Genomic DNA, 26,258 nt, shown 5'->3' on the forward strand with positions numbered 1-26,258 from the left:
TGCTTTGAAATCTATGACTGTGCCATAATCCAGTTAGGCAAGGGAACACAGGTTGGGACTGTCTTGGTGAAGGAATTCCGTTTGCCCTTCAAAGTTTATAAAAACACAGTACTTCAGTGGAAACAAAGTAGCAATCTAATTGCTACTAGTTAGTTTCTTCTTTAACTGCAAAGAAAGGGTCCAAAGCAATGACCATTCTTCCCCTTTCCCGAGTCTTATGGTAAATATAACATATTTAAGAAAAGCCTTCTGGGTTAAAAGGGGAAAAGGGCAGGGGCATGACTATTAATCATTCAGAGTTGAACTGCAGTGAGAAAACAAATTTCTGGGGAGGCAGGCAAAGAAAAGGAATATGATTGTATTGGAATGTGGAGTGCTTAGGAGCAGGGCATCTCTGGGACGATAGGTTTAACCAACCTCACCATGTAAGAGTGAGGGAATGGTGGAGATTGAAAATGGAGTAGGTGACTTTAGAACAGTAGTAAATGCAAAAAAAAAAAAAAAAAAAAAGGAAAGAAAAAGAAAAAGAAACGAAACCAAGGGAGATCACCGAGGGAACTTTATCTACTCTTAAGTACCAATCAATTCTGATCACTCTCCTCACTTATAAATGAAAGCAATTGCTATATTATTCACATCTAGGCAATAGGTGATACTCTAATGTATAAATCCCAAAATTACCAATTTTGAGAGACAAGTATGTTCACTTAATTTCTATCAAATACATCACATATGCCGGTACTTCCAAAGTGAAAAAGATAGTAGAAAGAAGAAACTGAAGACTTATTTAAATAGGATTTTTTTTTTAAAGTCTTTTGTTCTTCTAGGTATTATGACCTGGTTCACTTAATAATAAAACAAAGGTATCCTTTGCAACACATATAAAAGACAATACTATATTATGCTAAATAGAAGTATATCTGTCCTCCTAACATTTCATATGAATATAAGATTTTTATGAAGAGCTGAAAGTTAGACATTTGAAAATTATAGGGTTGTGTTTTTTTGTTTTTTTGTTTTGTTTTGTTTTACTAAGCCACAATATTTTTCCAGCTAATGGATAATTTTTGCTTAACCATACCCTTGCTAGTGAAGACACCTGGAGAAAATAAGAGCAAAGGAATAAACCTAAAGGAAGATATATCACAAGGATAACAGAATACAGACTGAAGAGTACTGAAAGGCTCAAATAAAAGCGATTACAGGCATGCAATCATCAATTTTAATGGCTCCCTGGGCAAGTATTTCCTGAAATTATCTGATTTCAGGGTTAAATCTTCAACCACATGTTTCTTTCTGTGTATACGAACCGTCAAAGTATGAAGTGCACTGTGTGGGACATGTGGTACATTCTGTGGTCTGTGTGTGCATGGTGAGAGGGTAGAGAGCTAAGCAGTAGGATAGATGGCCAGGAGAATAGACATAAGCTCACTCCACAGTAGAGCACACAGACACCCAAAGATGTTATGACCATATGGACTAACTGTACACAGAAAATGGAATATATGGGGTATAAATGTACATAATTTAAGAGGAACTGTGCTCATTAAATAATCTCTGCAAGTGCCACACTACTCAGTAAAAAACCCAAAATAACAAAAAAAAACTGTGATTAAAAATTATTCCTAGAACTGCCACAACTCCAGTTAAAACTGTATACTTATTTTTCTGGCTGGTCAGTCTTGATATGCATTCATTTTTAGCCAAAAAAGACCTGGCTTGAATGTGTCTTTAAAGGGCAAAACAAATTTCTTAACTTGCTCTTTACTAAGTAGCAACACATCAGCAATCCTCTCTCTCCATTTGAAAGACTACATTAATCTAAGTTCTGTATATTTTCAAAAGCTAATTGCAATGGGGAGATGAAAAATAAATGATCAATACTCTCATTGCGGTACCTTGTTCAGGAACTAACATATCAACTGTCTTGTCACTGTTCCTCTGGTCCCTATGTCTGATTTCTACTTCAAGGCCTAGACAAATATTATTTTTAGCCCTATGTATCATGTAACTAAAGACAAAGTTATTTATTATAATTCTCAACTACAATGAAATTGACAATGCTACATTAGTCTCTATTTTACCTCCACACTTATTCAAGTGCATGAATTCATCATGCAAAATAAACATCTTAACCTGAGTAATTAACACTTTACCTTGACAAAAGCATCATCTTCCACAGAAGCATCTCCACTCAACTCATCTGCTTCCTGTTTTTTACCTGCGAAAGAAGGAAAATGGGCTAACAACCAATATTTATATTACTTTAAGAGTAAAAAACATTCAGTAGTTTACCCCACAGTATCAATCACTCTCTACTCACAAATCACTGACAAAAATATTGCAAACTGCATATAAACCACCTGCTCATAATTGTCCCAAACAAAAAAGCTTTCTTAAGAATGTCGTGCTGCTTCACTAAAATGAACTGCACAAATAATCCTATTATGAACCCATCATCTTAACTGACTTGAGGTATAAACATATAAAATACATTTTTATTTATGACACTCAAATTCTCTTATCTTCAATTATCCCAGAAGTAGTAGCACCATTCAATGGTGTTTTGTCTATCACCAGATGTGATAGCTAAGTTCAAGACTCATGTGTCCCACAAAGCCATCCCTAAGTGCTACTCTTCAACAAGCTTTCTCTGAAATGAAATTCTCATACTTTAATTTGCATCTTACAATCCATCAGTTGATTATTTATTGCCTTGTACTCTCAAATACAACTCACCATTTAGAAAATTCCTTAAGCACAAGTGACTGCTTTTACCCTTCTATTTCTCCAAAGGCCTAAATATAAATGGTGCTGGGGACTTGACAAAATGACTGATTTAACTGATTTAAGGAAACGAGAAATGACTTCTGACTGAAAACTGCTAATAGCTCCCAGACAGACTACAGGCCTCCCCAACCCAACTTGCATCTTCACACTTTATAAATCAGTGGTTGGGACTTTTAAAATACTTTCCACATTTGAAGAAACATATATTTTCCACAGAGCCAATGTTAAAAGTTTACATTTTTAGGCTACTTCACAAAAACGTACTGAATCACCCATGCATCAGAAATGCTATATAAAAAAACACAGCTGCTAGAACTTTAGTATTTAATTTTTATAATTAATTTATTTTGAAATGTGAATGGATGTTCTTTCCTGAAGCCAACTTATCCATCAACTTTTCCCTTCACCTAAAACTGAACTGCCATGTGCTTATCTCAAGCTTCTGTGACTCCCATGGTAGAGAGTTTAGGTTTAAGGTGGCTATAAAAAATAAAAAGTCAATGTACCTCCCTTTTCTGAGTCTCTTCCACAGCCCCTATCCTCCATGTACTCTCAATTCGAGAACCTTTCCTTGAAGGAGTGATAAAAAAGCAACAAGATTCTGATCCTTCCAGGTATGTGAAAAACAGGATTAAGAGATTTTTTTTTTTAAACCCAAAGAGTTTGTAAAAGAGAGCTTGTCTCAGTCTCTCAAACGCCTGCATGAATCCAAAGAGAAAGTGTGGATGGAGCTTGTTTGGCATTCATTTCCTATTTAGAATGTTGGTGTGTGTGTATTTTAGGGAAAATAGGAAATAGAAGTTACTACAAGGGACAACTAACAAAGTCTGGGGGGTCAGAAAGTGTTTATTACTAATTTAAAAGAACAAAAATAAGTGAAGATGTTCCTTCTCTGAAAACAGTATCAGGTAAGAAAGAGCTCACTAAATTCTTCCATCACATTTAGAGGAAGTTCCATAGTATAAAACCTTAAAGATGCTGCTTTTTGGGAAAAGTACGCTTTTTAAAAATATAGGATGCCAAAACATACTACCAAGTAATCTACAGAGTAGAGCACTGGGGGCGGGAGTAGGGTGGGAGGGGCAGGGGACGGGAAAGGACACGGATGCCTACAGAACCTTTGCAAATAGTATTTGCTGCTTACAATTATAAACTGCTTTACAATTTACAAGCATTTTTAAAAAGATTTTATTTATTTATTTGAGAGAATGTGAGAGAGCAAAAGCAGGAGGAGCAGCAGGCAGAGGGAGAAGCAGCAGGCTCCCCACTGAGAAGGGGACAGATAGATGCAAGGCTCAATCCTAGGACCCTGGGATCATGACCTGAGCTGAAGGCAGACACTTAACCAACTGAGCCATCCAGGTGCCCTAATTTGCAAAGTTGTTTTTTTTTGTTTTGTTTTGTTTTTTTAAGTTCAATTGATTTTCCCAAGCACCTTATGGTACATGGGGCAGGTAATCACAATCTTAGGAAAGAGAAAATGAGCCTGAAAAGTTAAGTAGCTTGTCCAAAGCTAGTAAATGATGATGTCAGAACTGGAAGCCAAGGCTTCTCATTTCCAGTCTGAAGTTCTTTCCATTACATCCTAGTATGACCTACTTAAAAGACATTATCTTACTAAGGAGTGGTTAATTAACTCAGTTTAAAGATATTATCTTTGAAATGGCAGTCTTCAGCATAGTGACAAACTATGTATACTTTGCACACTTCAGTGAATTTCACTTGTTTTAGTTTACTTAAAGGAAAACCAAATTGCACCACAGCCACAAAACCAACACTGCAGACACCATCCCCACTTAAGTGGCTTCCAGGGTCCAGGCACTAGGATAAATGTTTTATATACAGTAATCTATTTATTTATTTTATCCTCCTAACTACTATGAAACTATTATCCCCATTCTATTAAAAAAAAAAAGGAAACTGTTGCTCAAAAGTTAATCAGATTACAGAACTAGTGAAGGCCGTGCTTCAATTTAAACCCAGGCCTATTTATCCCCACCTCTCAAAACCCAGAAAGCCATTAGATCTGTGAGTAGCTACCGGTTGTTAATGCTCTCTTAATGTAAACAGACTCTAAAAGCCACATCTACAAAATGTTTAAAGGTAGGACTCCAAGATTATGTAACCTGCCCCATGATAAACAGCCCAGAAGAGTCCGAAGAACACAAAAAGGCCCAACTTTTCTATGCCTGTTTTAAACAGCTGTATCACACAAAAGCACTGGACATTAATGTATCAGCTTGTAAACATAAAACTAAAGGACAAAGTTTTCAAACATACAGTGATGAAACTGTAGTAATAACTTGATAGGTACATAGTGTTTAAGAAAACTGAAATTCTACCCTCTTCGGAAACTGATCTTTTAATTTTGAGACAAGAAAATTCTGGTTGGCGTCTAAGGAATGAATTGACATCATTTTTTATTCTGTACATTTAGAATGAAGTCATGAACAAACTTTATAAAAACATCTTTGATCATTCAAAAAAAAAAAAAAAACCATAAAAACCGAAACCCTGCGGTTTTACACTCTAGCTTTTGACTGCTTTCAAAATCTATACTGTTGGGCTTACTTCACACACGTTGAATTAGAAATTACATTGAAATTTCTTCCTTTATGAGAAAAGTATCATCCTTCTCCCATACAAAATATAATTCACATTTTAAAAAGCTCTGAGGATCATCATCTAGCCTAGACCTAGTACAACATTATATAAGAGCAGGTAATTTCCCTAATAATGGAATAAGTCCCTAGGTTGGATGTAACAAGGTTTGGATTTCTGTTCATCCTTCACTGCAACAAGAAGAGATGATGTGCCAGGCAAACTAGCCCCATGTGCAGCCCTATCCTGTCAGTAAGGACTAAAAATTCCAAACTTCAATGATGCTACAAAGTACCTCTATGGATTCCTAACTTATGTCACAGGTGAGAAATAACTAAAAGGAAACCAAATCCCCCTTAACAAGCAACACTACCTTCAGCACTTTTTTGTACAGTCAGTAACCATGTCTATTTCTAGCTCCCATTTAAGCCTGTGCTGTCAAAACTCCTACAGCAAATTAATCAACTAATCTTTAAGTCCTTCAAGGACTCTGGCATGTGCCACAGAAATGTGAGTTGGTGTAAAGGAAGGTGGTACAATCCAGATGAGGGTACTAACTTAAAAGTTTAATGCAACTGAAGTCTAACTTTTTTTTTAATTTTATTTTTAAGCAATCTCTAAACTCGATGTGGTGCTCGAACTCACAATGCTAAGAGTTGCATGTTCCACCAACTGAACCAGCCAGCTGAGCTGCCCTTTCTTCCAAACAAAATTTTTAAGTATGCCCAACATGGGATTCAACTCATGATCCCAGGATCAAGAGTCACATGCTCTACCAAATGAGCCAGCCAGTTACCCCTGAAGGCTAACTTCAATGCTTTGAGGAACAAAACCAGAAAATAACTTGAACAGTAAAGATAGCCTGAATAACAAAATACAAATGGAAGCAAAATTAACATCACATTTTAAGTTATCATAGTAGTAACACACGGTTATTTTTGAAATTACATTATTTCACACAAAAGCACTGCAATATTCCTTGCGTGATTTTTAGGGTCTAAAATAAAACAGCAAAGTAAAAATGTAAACAACAAAGGAAGGTGATGCTAGAAACACTTTCTTACTTTCTTATTTGTGTAACATAAATATGTACAGATCCACAATTATTTAATTTTTAGGATTAAGGATAATTCAGAATTTTCAGATTTTAGAAGAGTATGGCAGTATATATACCATTTATTAATCTAAACTTCCCAGTGGCTTCTGGAACAGGGTCTCTCAATCAATCACAGAAATATTTGTGCAATGAAACATGCATATTCACACAAAATGAAATAAATCAAGACTATAAATAAATACCATAAATAGCTTCACTTTTGATAACAAACTTAAAACTTTCAATTTTCAGAACTTCCATATTTCAAAATTATGAATAAAGGATTCTAGGTCATAAATTGGTTTTCTCCTCCAAAGGCAAAATGGCCTAAGGATTTGCAATTTTCCTTTTCAGTTCAGAAATACCTCAAAATAAAAAATAAATAAAATAAATAAAATTTAAAAACTCCATTTAATAAGTAGATCTAAAGTAATTCTGCCCAAGAACTTTGTGACTTGAGTAACTCTTCTTCATAAACATTTACAAAAGATATAAAACATAGAAACTGTTTAGTCATAAAATTGCTGTTGAGAGAGGGAGGAGGGATTCAGAATACAAGCCAAACTGAATGTGAATGTTTCCAGCAACAACCTTTCCCCTCCCCAAATGCATGGAGTATCTTAAAATAATCAGACTATGCTTTGTGTTGTCTGCATGCAACTGCATGCAATGTTTTAGCATCTCTTCTATTATACTCATGTTTTACTAATGAAATCTTTCTAAAACACTCTGTACATTTTCTTAAACATCACAGTCATCCAACAGATCATTTTAATATTTTTTAAATCTACTGCAGATAATTCACAGTCCTTATAATAACTCTAGAAAATATCAAAAGCATATCTTTAAAAATCTGCTAACTTTGTTGACTAAAGATAACCAAACTAAACAAAAACACACATACACACAAAATACATGCATGTGTGTACACATGAGATTTTAATTTAAATGGCAGCAAAAATAGGATTCAATTTTTAATGGGTTATTTTTCTATTCCATCAATAAAAAGAAAATACTACCAGCTGACCCTTAGCCTTACTGTCAAATAGCAAATAAAGCAATGCAAGGAAAATGTAAAGTATCTGAAACAATTTGCAAATGGACAGGCAGAAAGAAATGAATGACAATGATGCCAAGCTTCAAACTCTAGTCTAGAGCAGTCAGAGGTTCTTAAAACTCCAACTGCATGAGAATTACCTAGGGAACTTTTAGAAAATAATGAACCCTGTACCCCAACAGACCAGCCAAAACCAAGCCTCTGGGGAGGCAGGAGCCTAGTATCTGTATTTTTAAAAACTCAAATGTTTCTAACATTATGGAACCACTAGGATGACAGAGCATACATAACTAAGTAGCTAGAAGAAAAGAATGTAAGAAGAAGATTATTGTTTTCAGATTCTCCAGACTAGAGAAAACTTCAATTCTATCTACATTTAACAAAACACCATGTATAATGTGAACCTATTTTAGTTGTTGAAAAGGAAAAAAAAACAGTCCGTAAACATCAAACTCCTATGAGTTTGGCACATGTATGTAGACACCTTAGATCAACAAAGAACACACGTGATGGATTCAGGGTGGTGGAATTATGGGCAATTTTCACCTTTTAGTACTCTTCTGGATTACGAATTTTTCTTAATGAACATATTTCCCTTTTTATAATCTGGAAAACAATTGTAAAGCCGTAAGGTAAACTACCATTCCAGGGTACCAGATCTGCCATGTGAGACTAACTCAGGCCATGGAGTTCAGGATGTAAATAGTTAACCCCCAGAAATGCACAGCCTTGGGGCTGTGACATATATGTGAGAAATATAGCATAGTTGATTAATTAACTAGTAAATTCCACCCTTATACCTTATACCATTGCTCAACCTTTTCTTTAAAACCATTTCTGATGCCACCAACTAATAATATTTTTTTTCCCCTAACTCCTGGACAATTCGTTTACAAGAGTTCATGAAAGGGGAGGTAAAGTTTAATGCCCTCTGCTCCTAATTCAGAATGCACAGAAGAGGACTAATTTGGAAGAAGCACACTATCTTAAAGCACTAGAAAATTTTACCTGCCTTGACACACACCACATCTAACACAATAAAACAGCTGGGAAAAGTACATGAGTGCTTTGATGATAAACATAATCCACCATATAAACTGCAGAAAACAAGCTGCAGGTTTTAATGGCAGAAGTTAAAGGTCTGTTTTGGTTATGTGAAAATGAGGCTGGACGATATTCCAGCAAAAGTTATGAGGATTTCCAACACAGCAACAAAATGGTAAGGAATAAAAGGACGTTGCAATGATTCACATGTTCTGAGAGTAAGTATGCTTTTACATATCACTGCCTAAGAAGGAGCCACCAGTGCCATTGAGTAAGGTACTTCTGGAAGAGAACTCTTAATCCCTGATATACGTGCTTCTGACAAAGAAATAGGCAATTAAAATAAGCACCAAAAGGGGTATTTTTTAAAGCAGTTGAGAAAGCCATCATATGACCCTCTGTATTCATTCAACAAATATTTTCTGAGTACCTATTACATGCCTAGCACTGTGCTAGGTATTAGAGAGACTAATGTAAAGGAAAGACTATGTCCTTACCCTCCCACAGTTTCTAGCCTAGTGAGTACCCAAAAATATCTATGACAATTCTGTCCCTAAAGCCCTTCTCAATGCCACAGTTCTGATTAGTTTCCTTAATACCCAAACATACTGTGGCTGGAAGAAAAAGGGCAAGAGTTAAAGTACACTAAAATACTGCATTGTGTTAAATGCATTTTATGTGGTTTACTACATCCTTATCAGACACAAATTTTAGAAAGCTTTACACAGTAAACGTAATTAATTACATTGTGGGGTTTTTTTTAAGATTATTTATTTATTCATGAGAGACAGAGAGAGAGAAAGACAGACAGACACAGGCAGAGGGAGAAGCAGGCTCCATGCAGGGAGCCCGACGTGGGACTGGATCCCGGGTCTCCAGGATCACACCCTGGGCTGAAGGTGGCGCTAAACTGCTGAGCTACCTGGGCTGCCCAACATTGCGGTATTTTCCATACAAAATTAGGCATTAGATGTTTGGATAAACCTATAGCCCCAAATTATACTTGTTTCTACAGAAGGGAAAAAATCAGATTTCATGTAGTAATTTGAACTTTTACTAAGTCTGCACGTATTGCACATTTCAACATCAAGAAGTACTGCATTATAGGTAATTCTGAATACTATACTGATTAACCACATAAAATAACTTTTTGCTGAAGTTTAGAGGTGGCCCTAAAGGTTGAAAATCAAGACTATGATATGCCATCATCAAGTAAAGCAAAAGAAGCTTTAAGTCTGTAATCTCTTAAACAAGTTAATGAGGAGTTAGCTCTACCTGTTTAACTGCTTTCTTAACACACACCCAAATAATATGACAGTAAATCTCCCCGTAAAGCTTTCTTCTATGTTACTTATTAAAAGGTTCAGAGCAAAGAAAGTTGTAAAAAAGACTCAGAAGGAACAACCATTATAAGCTACAAACCTTTTCACTGTATTAACCACATGCAAACAAATTTTGTAAACAATATTAGAACCAACTATAACATGATCAACATTTATTACAAGCACAAACTTGTTTTAAAAACATTCTAAAATATAGTTACTAATACAGATCCCTTTTCCTCCACTGTCTAAACACAAACACGTTAGCATAAAACATTTTAAAGAAACAGTGACCCTGCAATTATAAGAGAATGAGCTTAATATTTCACCTAAGTAATTTTTCCAGACCCATTAAGTTTCTCTCTGGCTTTCTTAACATCGTTTAGCTTTTACTTGATATCTTAAGATTAGCAAAAATTATTTATTTACCTGACAAGCTATTATATGCTCTATCTTACCGATGTCTACATGACCATCTCTAAGTAATCCCTTTGTTTTCCTTTTCTAATAATCTGTCCTAAAGACTATTTATACTGAACACCTATGAGCTTTACGGTTTCTTCCTATATTCCTATTTTAAACAGAAAGCATTGTTCTTCTGACTCCTGACCACATATAATTATTAAATTTCAGAATTAAAAAGTCTTACAGATGAGCTAATAAAAATTCCAATTTTTAAAAAAAAGGAAACAGACTATTGAAGGAAGGGTGATATGATCAAAATGAAGTTATTTTCAAGGTAGATACTGTTAAGTGAAATAAGATTTGGAAAAAAGAATTTAATGTAGTAATTCAGCAATTAGACTGAAAAACTGACATCAAACTAAAATAGTATTTCTCGAATCCTTGATTTTATTATTATTTTTTTATTTTTTAAAGATTTCTTTATTTCATTAGAGACACAAAGAGAGAGAGAGAGGCAGAAAGACATAGACAGAGGGAGAAGTGGGCTCCCCACCAGGGAGCCCAATGTGGAGACTTGATCCCAGGACCCTGGATCGTGCGCTGAGCTGAAGGCAGACACTCACTACTGAGCCACTCAGGAGTCCCACAAATCCCTGATTTTAAAACTTACTGTTATTTTTAGGTTTCCATTTTCAAATTTGATTTTTACTGTTTTTATACTTATTTTTATATTTATTTTTTAACATTTTAAACTTTTTTTTAAAGATTTTATTTATTTATTTATTCATGAGAGAGAGAGAGAGAGCACGGCAGAGATGCAGGCAGAGGGAGAAGCAGGCTCCATGCAGGGATCCTGATGCGGGACTGGATCCCTGGACCCCAGGATCAGGCCCTGGGCTGAAGGCAGGCGCCAAACTGCTCAGCCACCCAGGGATCCCCAACATTATTTTTAAACTTGACATAAAATAATTTTACTTTCAAGCATCTTTAATAAAATAAATATATATGCATCTTTAATTGCACATTAATTCAAACCAGGTTCTTAGTTTGGGATTTACATTATTTCTTTGTAATTCATAGAATTTTCAAACCAATGTAAAATGGAATTTAAGGAGGCAAGTGCTATATTCCTTGTGTGTCCTATAATGAGTCTCATGAAGTACTCAGTAGTAGTCTGCTACAGACAAATGATTAAATTTCTAACTAAAGACCAGGAGACACCTTAATATCAGTGTCATGGAAAAATTAGTTCAAATATCTTAATAATCCATATAAAAGATAAAATCAACAAAGCAATTATACGTACATATTGCATAGAGAGAAAAAAACTTCTTAAAATTTTATATTGCTGAAATTATTTCTAACGTAAGACGAATGAAGTTCCTAATAACTGAAAAAGAGATACACAAAGAAATTAAAAATAGGTGAGAATGAACATATCAGATGAGGTTTACTTTAGATGCTAAAATCGATAATTAGCTTGAGTAATCTGGAACTGTGATTAATACATAACATCTGTTGAACTATCACAATGTGTTAAATAAATGACATGAATCAAAATCACTATAAGAAATATGGTTAATTCCTGATATACTTATTTCCAAAATGTCTATGCCTCATTTTGAAATAGCCTCTGGTTTGTCAGCACAGGCTTCCCAGCAGAAGCTTCTCTCAAGAGGAAAATGTATCTCTCAAAGTGATACACTGAGTCAGAGTTACATTTAAAAGCCACAGACCTTCAAGATACCTTTGTTATTCCTCTAAACTCCATTTCCACCTCTGTTATTCCCATCCCACCCAGGAAATACTACTTGGGCCTTTTCAATTTCCTTTGGGACAAAAGGGGAACTCTTGCAGACCTATGAAGACTCAAATAGTGAGAAGGCATCAAGATCTGCCTGGTCCTAATTAATGCCTACAGATTGCTTAGGATCAAATGTTAATATTCCCTTCTTTTCAAGGTTAATCCACTCAATCATTTTACCCTAGCTATAATCAATCTGGTACATGGCAGACAGAGTGGTATTAGGATACTTAAAGCAGTAAGGAAAGTTAGATTTTTTTAAAATTCTGCAGCTGCCCATGACACATTCTATATGGAAATTGTAAATAGGCACCAGGATCCAGATAACCCACATCAAGTCTATCCTCTGCCACTATGCTTACGGGAGGGTGGGAGAAATTTACAATTATTCAAGTCAAGACTTAAATTACCAGAAAATCTAAAAAATACTTAAGTCCCATTTATATTGTCAAAATGTTCATTTAAAACCACTTTTCTCTATTCGTTAAATCACTATATCCTGGAAATATACTCTGGCCTAGTTTAAAAGTCATAAAATTAAAATCCTTAACATAACCCTATAATTTAAAGCGCCTTTTTTTTTTTTTTTTAAAGCTAAGTAATCATGGATTTTCCCTACCTTGTTAGTATGATTGGTGAGGTCTTTTTGAGTTTCACTGAAAATCAGAATGTATAATAGCATAAATGGAAATTAAGTTCACCAAGTAAGACAAAATACTAAACATAAAGGTTATAAAATTTTAATATACTAGAAAAAAATCAGCAGGAGCCAAGGTGAAAGATTTGGAAGGAATTCCATCAATACTCTGCCAATTGTGGGGCAAGGTAGACGTGTATTAAACTGTATTTTTTATTCTTTAGGTCTTCACACCATGAAGGAAGCAACATTATGAAACTGGACTGTGTAAATTTTTTGGAAGCAATAAAGAACCGGTCTCGCTTTCAGGTTAGCTTTAGCCAAATCTTAAAGGCTACAAGTTATCCAGAGCCTGGCAACAGTAACTTTTCTTCCTTGACCCAAGAAGGCAGAGTGCCAGAGGGAAATAGCGAAGAGTAGCACTATATAAACAGGGCAAGTGGCACAAGAGCAGAGGCAAGTTATATAACCAAAATATATTTTAAAATATGTTCATAACTCGTAACAACCTTTGCCTTTGGTTGGTTTCTTGTTTGGAGTATCAGTTGAAACAGTTAATTCAATATTATCTGGATCGCCTCCTTCCTCTTCAATAGCCTACATTAGAAAGAGAAGTTAATATGCTACACAATCTATCTAAACTTATTTTATAAAAACGCAAAAAAAAAAAAAAATTAGCAAACCTCAAGCCTCAAGACATTCGAATTGCCAGTCATCTCATAAACCGACTTCAAAAAAAAAAAAACAAAAACAAAAACAAAAAAAAAAAAACAAACCAAAAACCCAAGCAATTAAACTACACGAGGGAGAGAAACTTTCACGGAGAAAATATCATTAGGACTCCAAAAAAAAAAAATCACATGGAGTTTTAAATTCTACCGAGTCGAGGTAATTAAATATCACATATTATCATAGCGAACAAAAATCTATTCTCCATTGCGGAAGAGCTGCTTAGCTGCGGAAGTAAATGACTCCAAAGAGTCTCCCTAATTTCTAAAATGCAAACTTATTTCCCCGCTACTACAATTCCAACGCTCGCTGAAATAAAAGCAGAAAGGTAATCAGGGATGGGGGAGAAGGAAAAAAAAAAAAAAAAAAAAAAAAGGGAGGCAGATTGCTCTGATGCAAAAACTGAAAACCCAGCGGAAAACAAACCCGCTCCTCTGACCCACCCCTCAACTCCCTCTCCCACTCCCCACCCCTGCACACACACACGCACACGCCCCCCCCCCCCCCCGATGGGGAGGAAACGGTTGGGCACAATTAAACGGTAACTTCGCCGAAGTCACCAAAGTAACCAGTCCCTCCGAGGCCGGGAAATGCACGCGCTCGCCGCCGCCAAAGACTGGGCGCCGAGCGCCTCCCGGGTGTCCGCCGCCGCCCTCGCAGCCCGGCGGGGCCGGCCCGGGGCGAGCAGGGGCGCGCTCGGCTGCCGCGGCCGGTCCCGGGCGCCTCGCGGGCGGCTCGCGGGCCCCTCGCAGGCCCCTCGCAGGCCCAGCGCGGCTCGCGGCGGCGGCGGCGGCGGCGGGGGCGGGGGCGCCGCGGGAGGCTCCTCGCCCTCCCCGCGCGCGCGCGGCCGCCGCCCGGGGCCTCCCCACCGCGCAGCCCGGCGGGCCCCGGCGGCGGAAGCGGGGGGCTCCGAGGCGCGGCCTACGCTCCCCTCCGCGGACCTCGCCGGGCCTCACCTGCTTCAGCCGGGAAACCAGCACAGTCTTCACCCCCGTGATGTCCAAGTTCCGCCGCTTCAGCTCGGACTTGAGATCGATGACCCGCAGATCAGTGATCTTTTTACCTTCCGCCGGACCCGAGGCGGCGGAGGCTGCCACAGCACCGGTAGCGGCAGCCATTTTAGAAGAGCAGCGCGCTGCCGAGGCAGCGAGTGGGCTGCAGGGCGGCGGCAGCGCCAACTTCGACCCAGGCCTCGGCGGCCGCCGGCGCCGCGCAGCGCTGCGCACAATGAGCCGCTGGCCCCGCCCCCTGTCCGCCACCCCAGCGCAACCTGCAGCCGCCGCCAGCACCCGGATGACGGCCGCGCGTGCGCACTGGCGCGGGGGCGGGGCGGGAGCGGGGGACGGCGCCCGGCGCGCTCGGCGGAGCCGGCGGCGGCCACCTGGGCGGCGCGACCCCTTGCGTGGGCCGGGAGGTCAGGCACGTCCAACCGCACCAACGTCCGCCGCGCCGCCGTTCTCCCGCCGCTCCTCGTTAGCCATTTTCAGGGTCGGGCGGCGTCTGCAGTCTTGAGCCGCGACGCTGCCGGGCGCTGCGCGGCGTAGAGCGTTGCTGGGTTGCTCAGTGCAAGCAGAGGGGCGTGTGCGCGCCCTGAGCCTCTGTCGGGGAGATACTTTTTATCAGTGCTGCTGAACAATCGGGGGGAAGGAAGAAGAAGAAGAAGAAGAAAAAAAAAAAAAAGAATGTGGCCCGTGTGCACGAGCGAACGAAGTTCCCCGAGTTCCAATCAAAAGGCTGGAAAGAAGCCGTAGGGCCGGTTTAGGAAATAAGAACCCTGCATGGCTCCAAGTGTTGCAAGAGTATGAAGGGCCGGCCCGGGTGACAGGTCCCGCCGGCTGGCTCGGGGAGGGGGCGGGGGACGTGCCCTGGGCCCGAGGAGGCTGAGCGCGCGGCACGGCCGGCCCCGCTCGCTGCAGGCGCAGGAGCTGCCCCCGGGGCGCCGGCCCCTCATCGCCGCCCCCCGCCGCGCGCCCCGGGGCGCCGCCCGAAGCCCACCCCCGAGCCCGGAGGCCTTCCAGTCCCCGTTGCCATTCTCCTACACCGCACTCCGGGGCTTGCCCCCGCCAGATCTGGGATTTCCCAGAGCAATCGCCATCTCCCTAGGAGGGATCGGCCTGTGCAAGTGAGTACCTGTCTTGTAACTTCAGCCGGCGTCGTGAACAAAGCGTGAGCCTGCACGGAATAAGACTCTCCTCAATTCCATGCGCTGATAGTGACGCACCATTAGGGATGCTGTCGTTTTGGGGGGATTTAAAGTTTAAATGGGTGAGGTCTGTCTTCCCTTTCTGTCTTTTTTTCTTTCTTTTTTTTTTTTCCCCCTGATTGACTAATGAGATCAAAAGGAGGAAAAACTGGACATAATAAAAATAATACTTGATATGCGGGTAGTTCTTTACGGTTTATAATGCGCCTTGACACGCAATAACCCTCTTAATCCTTCCGAACTCTGCGGGGGGTAAATCTATCTATGCGAGGTTTAGAGAGATTAAATGGCTTGTGAATGTTCACATTAGCTGGTATGTGGTGGAACCGGTGCTAAAAATCCAGGTCTCCTGATTCCAAGTCCAGCTCTGCCTCTACTACAACATAATTCACAGTCATGGAATTTTAGAATTCAGAGGTTCTTTAGAGGCCCCCTTCCCCCCCCCCCCGCCCCCCGGGTGGCTGGGTGGTCCAGCGTCTGCCTTTGGCTCAGGTCGTGATCCTGGGGGTCCTGGGATGAAGCCCTGCATCAAGTTCCCTGCAGGGAGCCTGCTTCTCCCTCTGCCTATGTCTCTGCCTCTCTCTCTCTGTCTCTCATGAATAAATAAATAAATAAAATCTTTGTTTTTTTTTTCCAGGGTCTTTAGAAATCTGGCACAATCCCCCCCCCCCCGATAAAAATTTTTAGAAATTTACCTAGGGACCCACAACTAATTATTGGCCAAATTGACACTGAACCTAAGATCTCATCCCAGTGTCTTTCCCACTACCCCACCCTGCTCCCACCTCGTGAATACTTGCAAAGAGGGGTTGTACTAACCAGAAACTAATTTAATAAAGTGAATGAGTGTTTGTCCTAAGGAAAAATTTAATAATGGGCTTATCTTGAAATGGAGATCTATGCCTTCTGATCTGATGCACTTAGGAAGCACGCATCACCTGCCAAATGCCAAGAATGTTTAACCCGAATCTCATCATGAGAAAACAATAAGACAATTGTAGGACCTTCATCAAAATAAAAGCTCTAGATTCTGCAAAAAGGCAGTATCATAAAAGTGGTAGAGCAGTTCTGGAAAAAAAAAGATGTGATACCTAAATTTTGTGTGTGATTATTGTTCAGATTCTAGATCGTAAAAGCTACTAAATAAGCAATTGGGAAATTTGACTGTATAGTAGGCTGCATTGGTGTACCAAGGTTAAGCATCTGGAATGTTCTATCATGCTCATGTTGAATGTCTTAGTTCTTAGGAGATACTTGCTGAGGTTCTTAGAGGTGAAGTATCTTTCTGTCTGCAATTACTTTCAAATGGCTTGAGGGGGAGAACAAATGTGGCAATATGTTACAAATCACTAAAGTGAATGTAGCAAAATGTTAATAATTGAGGAAACAAATGTGGCAAAAATTTAATAGTAAATCTAGGTGGAGGACATAAAGTTTAATTGTATATTGTTTAAGTTCTTTTTATGTGTTTGAAGCTATACGTAATACCTACATAAATCTAACTTTTTGTAATAGAAAAATGAAATAGAAGAAAAATATTTTTTCGCTTTTAACATCCAGAGTATATAATTTTGTCATGTAACCTATGATTTTGGGGTTTTGAAATTACTTATCTAAATAATTTTCCTTTAAATGGATGTTTCTTTAGTATGAGGTATTTTTTCCTGTTTTCCTCTTTAATGAAACGTATTTATTTATTTATTTTTGAAATGTATTTAGGTGAAGGAACATAATGCACTTATTTCCGCATCAAGAACACTACTTAGAAAGTATAATAACCTGTATTTTATTGTAGAAAGCCTCTTGTCATTTATTGGATACTTTTGTACTCCCTATGGGTTTTGTTTTTGTTTTTATACAAGCTCACCATTGAAGGATATTTGTTGAATATTTACTATCTGCCAGGTGTGCCAGGTTCTAGGAAGATAATGATAAACTTGATCTGTCTTATTCACCATTGTGTGGGATTCTAACACAGTGTAGACACTCAATAATAAATTGCTTGAAGGAAGATAGACACAGTGCTCGGAGAGCCTATAACAGGAAAATTTAACCCTCATAGGGATAGATAGAATGATCTTTATTTTTTGGACTCCTTGCAAGGAGTTCTGGGGTTGAGTCCCACATCAGGCTCCCTGTGGGGAGCCTGCTTCTCCCTCTGCCTGTGTCTCTGCCTCTCTCTGTGTATCTCTCATGAATGAATAAATCTTAAAATCTTAAGGAAAAAAAAAAAAAAAAAGAAAGAAACCTGAGGTTCAAAATGTCAATAACTGGTCCAAGAGCATAGAATTAGTAAAAGGAAGATCCAGGATGATTTCAAATCCATTGCATTTTTTTATTATAACATCTTGTTTTTCACCAAAGTTTATTTGGATTCCCAGAGAGAACCTTCCTCCTAATGCTAAGCCCCGATTTCTACTGTTCATTCCATTTTTTTTTTTTTTGAGAGACTTTAGTCTCTGCTTACCATCTTCCTGTCCAATATCATTGTTCCTTACCCTCATTTTCAAATAGGCTTTAAAAACTTTCCCATCTTAAGATATCTTTGCATGACCCAGATATTTACTGTTGGCAGCAGTTGAGTTGTGGTGTACTTTTCCTAGTGGAAAAGAAGCATAGCTTCTTGTAATGACAGAATAGGTAAATCATATAAAAAATGCCCCCTCTGAAAATAACAAAAATGCTTGACAAAATATAAAGTTCAATTCTTATATTTTCTTGCTGATTTTCTGTGTCTTGTTATATTAATTACTGTGAGAGACGTGTTTAGAATTTCACAAGAATAGGGATCCCTGGGTGGCGCAGCGGTTTGGTGCCTGCCTTTGGCCCAGGGCGTGATCCTGGAGACCCGGGATCGAATCCCACATTGGGCTCCCGGTGCATGGAGCCTGCTTCTCCCTCTGCCTATGTCTCTGCGCCCCCCCTCTCTGTGTGTGACTATCATAAAAAAATAAAAATAAAAAAAAATTTCACAAGAATGTGGATTTGGTTGTAGAACTGTCAAGTGTTACTTCCTGTATTTTAAGACTTTATTATTAGATATTTACAAATATCTACAATTTTTTGTACAATTTTTTTGTACAATTTTTTGTAATATTTACAATTCTTACACCTTCATAATTAATTTTTTTAATTTTTACCTTCATAATTAAGTGAGCTTTTTATCTTCAGTGGTTTTTATTTTGCTTAAATAGTATATCAGCTTTCTGTTGGCTAGTGTTGACAAAGTGTGTCTTTCTCCAAACTTTTGCCTTTAAGCTTTTTTTCTTCTTCTTTTTCTTTTTCTTTTTCTTTTTCTTTTCTTTTCTTTTCTTTTCTTTTCTTTTTTTTTTTTTTTTTTTTTGCCTTTAAGCTTTTTGCATGTTTTTAATTTTTTTTCTTTAAGTAGGCTCCACTCCCAGTATGGAACCCAATGTGGGGCCCAACATAAGGCCCAACATGGAGCTTGAACTCACGACCCTGAGATCAGATCTGAGCTGAGATCAAAAGTCAGATGCTTAACTGACTGAGCCACCCAGACACCCCCTCTTTTTGAATGTTTTTTAAATGTGCTTTTTAAAGTAACATACAATTGTTGTTTTTAATGTAGGCTAAATCATTTATCTGAAATATTTAATCCATTAATACTTTATGTAATTACATTTGAATTTGGATGTATTAAGGTTCTCCAGAGAAACAGAACCAATAGGAGATATATTTGTGTGTGTGCACAAGTGCAGGCATGCGTTTGTGTCTATGTGTGTATGTGGAGAGAGATTATAAATATAAATAAAATTTTGTATATATATAACTGAAATTTTGTATATATATATACAAAATATATACATTGTGTGCATATATACTAAGAAATCCCAATAGCTTCCATCTCCAATCTGAAGTTGTGTCTTGGTGTATGGTTTTAAAAAATGTATCTACTTGGGTTTTGTTGAACTTCTTGAATCTACAGATCAAGATTTTCTGGTGTGCCTAGGTGACTCAGTTGGTTAAGCATCCAATTCTTGATCTCAGTTCAGGTTGTGAATTCAAGTCCCACGTTGGGCTCCATGCCCGGCTTAGAGCCTATTTAAAATAACAATAATTTAAAAAAGAAATAAAAGACTTCCTGGCCTTACCTTCAGGAAAGTCAATAGTGTAACTCCAGGAATCCAAGTCTGAAGGCTTGAGAATCAGGGGAGCCAGTGGTATAAATCCCAGCCAAAGGATAGAAAGTTAATGTCCCAATTCAAGCAGGGAGGCTTGATGATTTGAAGGTCACCCCTCAGGTTTGTCTCTCCTCAAAGTAATATTAGAAGAATATTATCATGACCTTGGATTAGGAAAAAATTTATTTATTAAAATTTATTTATAAAAATTTATTTATAAAATTTATTTATAAAAATTTATAAATTTTATAAAAAATTTATTTTATTTATAAAATTTTAAATATAGGGGAGGGTGAAAAAAATTTTAAATATAAAAATTTGTTTATATTATATTTATTTATTTATTTATTTATTTATTTATAAGCGCTGACTACAAAGGAAAAAATTATGTATTTGGATACATTAAAATTAAGAATTTCTGCTCATCAGAAACTATCATTAAGAGAATAGAAATGAACCCATAGAGTTCAAGATATTTGTAACACATATAACTAATGGTGGGTAGGGACGCCTGAGAGGTTCAGCAGTTGAGCGTCTGCCTTCAGCTCAGGGCGTGAACCTGGATCGAGTCCCACATCAGGCTCCCTGCATGGAGCCTGCTTCTCCCTCTGCCTGTGTCTCTGCCTCTCTCTCTGTGTCTCTCATGAATAAATAAATAAAATCTTTATAAAAATAACTAATGGTGCGTACATAACCAGAATCTACAAAGAACTACAAATTAAGAAATCAATTCAGTGGGGAAAAAATGGTCAAATCTTAAAAACATCCTTCACCAAAGAGAAAAATCAAATGGCATACACGCGCGCACACACACACGTATAAGTTATCAATCTCATTAGTAATCAGGAAATTATATATTAAGACTACAGTGATATCTCTTTATACCCCAGCATAATGCCTAAACCAGAGAAACTAACAATACCAAGTGTTCGAAAAGATATGGAGTAACTGGAACTGGGATTAAGTGGGACTAAAAATGGATACAACCACTTTAGAAAACACCTTAGAGGGTGGCTCAGTGGTTGAGCATCTGCCTTTCACTGAGGTCCTGAATGAGTCCAGCAACAGGCTCCCCACAGGGAGCCTACTTCTTCCTCTGCCTATGTCTCTGCCTCTCTGTGTGTCTTTCATGATAACTAAAATTTAAGAAACTTTAAAAAAAACACTTTAGAATTATCTAATAAATTTCCAGACCCACATATCTTTTGACCCAGGAATTTACTCTTAATTATATAGTTTATGGGAAAACAAATACACATAGCAGTAGTATTTATAATAACCCCAACCTAGAAACCCAATTAGTTATTTTTATAAAGAACTACTTCATTGCTACAAATATCTCCCATGTGCCACTTCTTTATAGTCACTCCCACCCTCACAAGCCTAACCACAAGCAGTCACTATTCTCCATTTCTATAATTTTTTCACTTGAAGAATGTTACATAAATGGAATAATATAATATGTGACCCATTGAAATTATCTTTTTTTTTTAACTCGGCATACCTTTCTTGAGATTCAAGCAGTTTCATATATTAATAGTTTGTTCCTTTTTGTTACTGAGTAGTATTCCATCATATGAATGTACCACAGTTTGGTTTTTGTGTGGCCTTTATTCATTTATCTGGACAAATGCCAGGGGGTGTGACATGTCAAAAACAAAAGCTTTGTACTCCTAATATAAAAAGAGCTTCCAAAAGTAGGAAACAAAAAGTCATGTTGTAGGTCCCCTAGGCAGTTCAGTGGTTGAGCATCTGCCTTCAGCTCAGGTCATGATCCTGGGGTCCTGGGACCAAGTCCCATATCAGGCTCCCAGCAGAGAGCCTGCTTCTCCCTCTGCCTATGTCTCTCCCTCTCTCTGTGTGTCTCTCATGAATAAATAAAATCTTTTTTTTTAAAGCGATGTATATATGTTTCATTTTTTAATAAACCTCCAAACTCTTCTAGTGTAGCTTTACCATTTTATAGTTCCACCAGCAATTTATGAGACATCTGGGTTTTCCATATTCTTGACAGTGTTTGGTATTTTCACTTTTTAAGGACTTTTTAAAACTTTAGCTGTTTTATTAGGTATATAATGATGTGTCATGAAAAGTTGGGATTTTTTTAATTTAAATATTTTATTTATTTGTGAAAGAGAGTGAGAAAGAGTACAACTGGAGAGGAGAGGGAGAAGCAGTCTCCCCGCTGAGCAGGGAGCCCCATGTGGGGCTTGATCCCTGGACCCTGAGATCATGACCTGAGCTGAAGGCAGACGCTTAAACAACTAGCCACCTAGGTGCCCCAAAAGTTGGGATTTTAAATAACTAAAAGGAATCAATTTCTTTCTTTCTTTCTTCCTTTTTTTTTTTTTTAAGATTTTATGTATTCGTTCATGAGAGACACACAGAGAGAGGCAGAGACATAGGCAGAGGCAGAAGCAGGCTCCTTGCAGGGAGCTTGATGTGGGATTCGATCCCAGGACCCCGGGATCATGACCTGAGCCAAAGGCAGATGCTCAACCACTGGACCACCCAGATGCCCAGGGTTAATTTCTAATACCAAGCTAAATTCCAAATGGATTAGATATTTAAATATAAGAGATGAAATCATACAAGTCCTGGAAGAGAACACTGGTGAATTCCCAGTTCCTGGCAAACTTTGACCTGATTTCTTTCACTGTAGTTTCTTTTCCAGTTTGCCATATAAATGGAATCATATAGTATGAAGCCAATTGATGGGCATTTGAGTTGTTTTTAATTTTAATATTATGAATAAGGCAGCTGTAAACATTAACATACAGGTACTTGTGTAGACATGTTTTCATTTTGAAGGGGAGTAGATACCAAAAAGGGTCAGTATGGTAATCGTATGTTTAACTTCAGGAGAAACTGCCAAACTGTTTTCTAGATATGCTTTTTTTGCATTCCCACCAGCAATATCTAATGATTTCAGTTGCTCTAAATCCTTATTAGCCCTTAAAATGATCAGCTTTTGGGTTTTTCAAACCATTTTAGTATGTAATGTTATTGTTTTAATTTGCTATTCTGTCACTTTGAATATGTTTGCCTGTGCTGATTTGCCATCTGTATATGATGAGGTGTCCAAATCCTTTTTTTTCTCATTTAAAAAATTGGGTTGTCTATTATTGGGTTTTAGGGTGTTTTTTTTTTTTACTAGTATGCATATAAGTCCTTTTATATATATGTCTTTTGGATATATTCTCTTGGTTTCTAGCTCATCCCATAAATTTATTAGAGGTACTTTCAAAAGGCAGGACTTTTAAACTGAGGGTGTCCAGACTATGATTTTTTTGATGATTGATGCATTTTGCATCTTAGCTAAGAAATATTTCCCTAACTCAAGGTCACAAAGATTTTGTCTGATGTCTTCTAAAAGTATTAAGGTTTTTTTAAGGATTTTTTTTTTTTCACGTGACAGAGACAGAGAGCAGGAGCAGGGGGAGTGGCAGGCAGAGGGAGAGGGAGAAGGAAGCTTCCCTTGGAGCAGAGAGCCCAATATGGGGCTGGATCCCAGGACCCTGAGATCATGACCTGAGCCAAAGGCAGACGCTTAACAGACTGAGCCACCCAGGCACCCCTAAGGTTTTATTTTTTTAAGTAATCTCTGCACCCAATGTAGGGCTCAAATTTACAACCCTGAAATCAAGAATTGCATGTTCCACTAATTAGGCCAGTCAGGCGCCCCTCTTAAAGCCTTAAATTTTAACTGTTAAGCCTCTGATCCATTTTGAATTATGTTTTTAATATGATGTGAAGTAACAGTCAAAATTATTTAATGTGGAAGTATAATTGTCTCATCACCATTTGTTGAAAAAACTATTCTTTCCTAGTTGAATTATCCTGACAACATTGTTGAAACTTGATCTATTTCTGGACACTGTTGTGCTCCATTGAGCTATGTATCTATCCTTACAGGATTGTCACACTATCTTGGTTATTGTAGCCTTATAAGTCTTGAAATTAAGGACCCCTGGGTGGCTTAGCGGTTGAGCCTCTGCCTTTGGCTCAGGGCATGATCCCAGTCCGGAATCCAGTCCCACATCGGGCTCCCTGCAAGGAGCCTGCTTCTCACTCTGTCTCTCGCTCTCTCTCTCTGTGTGTCTCTCATGAAGAAATAAATAAAATCTTAAAAAAAAAAAAAAAAAAACTCTTGAAATTAGGTAGTGTGAGTCCCCAAATTTGTTCTCCTTTATGAAAATCATTTTGCTCTTTGAGATCCTTTATATTTCCATATAATTTAAGAATCAGTTTTTCAATGTCTACAAAAGCTTTTAGTTGGGATTATGTTGAATATATAGATCAATTCAAGGAGAATTACATTGGAACAGTATTGTCTTCCCAAACATATACATGGTATCATCTCTCCGTTTAGTTCAATCGTCTTTACTGTCTCTCAGCAATGAGAATAACCTTCAACACACAAATATTGCATGTATTTTGTTAGATTTAGTCACAAATATTTCATGTTTTGATGCTGTTGTAAATCGTATGATTTTCTTAATTTTGTGTTTAAATTATTTGTCACTAATATACAGAATACAGTTCGTTATGGTACATTGATCTTGAGCTCTGATACCTTTTAAAACTTGCAAGTTATAACATAATAACTTTTTGTAGATTCTCTTTTTCTTCCTAGATAGACAGTAACTCTTCTTTTCCAATGCATATGACTTTCTTTTTTTTTTTTTCCTTTGCCTTATTTCACTAACTTGGACCTCATAGCAATGATGTATAGAAATGGTGAGAGCACATTTTCTTGGACTGTTCCAGATCTTAAGAGGAAAGCATTTGGTCTTTCCATGTAAGTATATTAGCTACAGTTTTTTCATAGATGTTCTTTATCAAGTTTGTGAACTTACCTTCAATTCATAGTTTACTTAGAATTGTTATCATAATTGGATGTTGAATTTTGTTAAATAATTGTGTCTATTGGGAAAATCATATGGTTTTTCTTTTTTAGTCTTTATATGTTTAATTATATTGATTTTCACATATTTAGTCAACCTTGTTCTCTTGTGATAAACTCCAATAGGAAATTTAAGATTTTCCTTAAAATTATTTTTTCCATAAGTTATATGTTATCATTTTTAAAGTTGCTAGATTATATTAATTAATATTTTGTTAGGGTTTTTCTTTGAGTAACTCTGCCCACAATGTGGGGCTCAAACTCATGGCCCCAAGATCATGAGTCATGTGCACTATTGCTGAGTCAGCCAGGCATGCCATTGTTAGGGATTTTTTATTTTATGGGTTATGAAGTTTTCTTTTTAAGGATTTTATTTATTTATTTGATGAAGGGAAAGAGAGCACAAGCAGGGGGTGTGGCAGGCAGAGGGAGAAGGAGAAGAGGCTCTCCACTGAGCAGAGAGCCCTACCTAGGGCTCCATCCCAGGACCCTAGGATCATGACCTGAGCCAAAGGCAGTCGCTTAACCGAGTGAACCACCCCAGAGCCCACAATTTCTGTTCTTGTAAGAGACAAGTTAATGTAAACTGAAGTGTGTTTTTAAATAACATTTTAGACTGGCATAGAAATTAAAAGTTTGTTAACTTGTGTTGTCAAAAATGTGTTGTCAGGGCAGCCCGGGTGGCTCAGCGGTTTAGCACTTCCTTTAGCCCAGGGCCTGATCCTGGATCCAGGATCGAGTCCCATGTCAGGCTCCCTGCATGGAGCCTGCTTCTCCCTCTGCCTGTGTCTCTGCCTCTCTCTCTCTCTCTCTCTCTCTGTCTCTCTGTCTCTCATGAATAAATAAATAAAATCTTAAAAAAAATGTGTTGTCAGTATATCCTCATGCATTGCTGACTGGAGTGTAAAATGACCTGTATGGAGATCAATTCAATTTGAAAGCATAACAAAATTACCATGCACGGACCCTTTGGCTCAGAAATTCTACTTATAGGTAATAATGTACTCTTGTGGGTAATAGCACACTTATATGAAATTATATACCAAGATATTTACTTAACATTAATTACAATGCAAAATTGATGGAAATAATCTAAAAATTCATCAATGGTATGGTTATATAGCAGAATGCTTTCTATGTATTAATAAGAATGATGGATCAATGCATATACTACTATGGAAAGATCTACAGGATCTATCTGAAAAATCAAACAGAATGGGGTGCCTGGGTGGCTCAGTCGGTTGAGCGTCTGCCTTCTGCTCAAGTCATGATCCCAGGGTCCTGGGATGAAGCCCCACATCGGGCTCCCTGCTCATGCTTCTCCCTTTCTTTATGTCACTCCCTTTGCTTGTACTTTCTCTCTTTCTGTCAAATAAACAAAATCTTAAAAAAAAATCAAACAGAACTAGACAGTGGGAGATAGTTTGAATGGTACGTTTCAAAAATAATATGTGTGATTATGTATGTAAGCATATAGACCTATCTAGAAGGATACACAAGAAACTGTTAGTAGTTGCTTCAT

At 38.0% G+C, this 26,258-nt stretch overlaps 1 protein-coding gene and 1 long non-coding RNA gene across 15 annotated transcripts in view; one reads left to right on the top strand and one right to left on the bottom strand.

Moving 5' to 3' along the window:
• The window catches only part of SLTM (SAFB like transcription modulator), a 43,439-nt gene extending 28,724 nt beyond the window's left edge, over window positions 1-14,715 (bottom strand). For 5 of the 12 annotated variants that reach the window (XM_038580554.1, XM_038580553.1, XM_038580551.1 and 2 more), the window contains exons 1-3: window positions 14,442-14,715; window positions 13,266-13,353; window positions 2,157-2,221 (exon numbers count right to left, since the gene is read on the bottom strand). In XM_038580554.1, the coding sequence (XP_038436482.1) occupies window positions 2,157-2,221; window positions 13,266-13,353; window positions 14,442-14,603 (315 nt within the window). In that variant the 5' untranslated portion in view covers window positions 14,604-14,715. Of the gene's footprint in view, window positions 1-2,156; window positions 2,243-13,265; window positions 13,354-13,439; window positions 13,504-14,441 lie in introns of those variants that run through there. The other 7 variants (XM_038580552.1, XM_038580550.1, XM_038580546.1 and 4 more) reach the window with 3 other exon arrangements.
• A 716-nt stretch (window positions 14,716-15,431) lies between these two features.
• LOC111093383 overlaps window positions 15,432-26,258 on the top strand; it is a 31,175-nt gene continuing 20,348 nt past the window's right edge. Inside the window, exons 1-2 of one of the 3 annotated variants that reach the window (XR_005381714.1) lie at window positions 15,432-15,607; window positions 24,553-24,631. This is a non-coding gene — a long non-coding RNA (uncharacterized LOC111093383). Of the gene's footprint in view, window positions 15,608-16,401; window positions 16,961-24,552; window positions 24,632-26,258 lie in introns of those variants that run through there. The other 2 variants (XR_005381713.1, XR_005381715.1) reach the window with 2 other exon arrangements.

Source organism: Canis lupus, chromosome 30 (assembly GCF_011100685.1).
Source record: "Canis lupus familiaris isolate Mischka breed German Shepherd chromosome 30, alternate assembly UU_Cfam_GSD_1.0, whole genome shotgun sequence".
Lineage (NCBI taxonomy): Eukaryota > Metazoa > Chordata > Mammalia > Carnivora > Canidae > Canis > Canis lupus.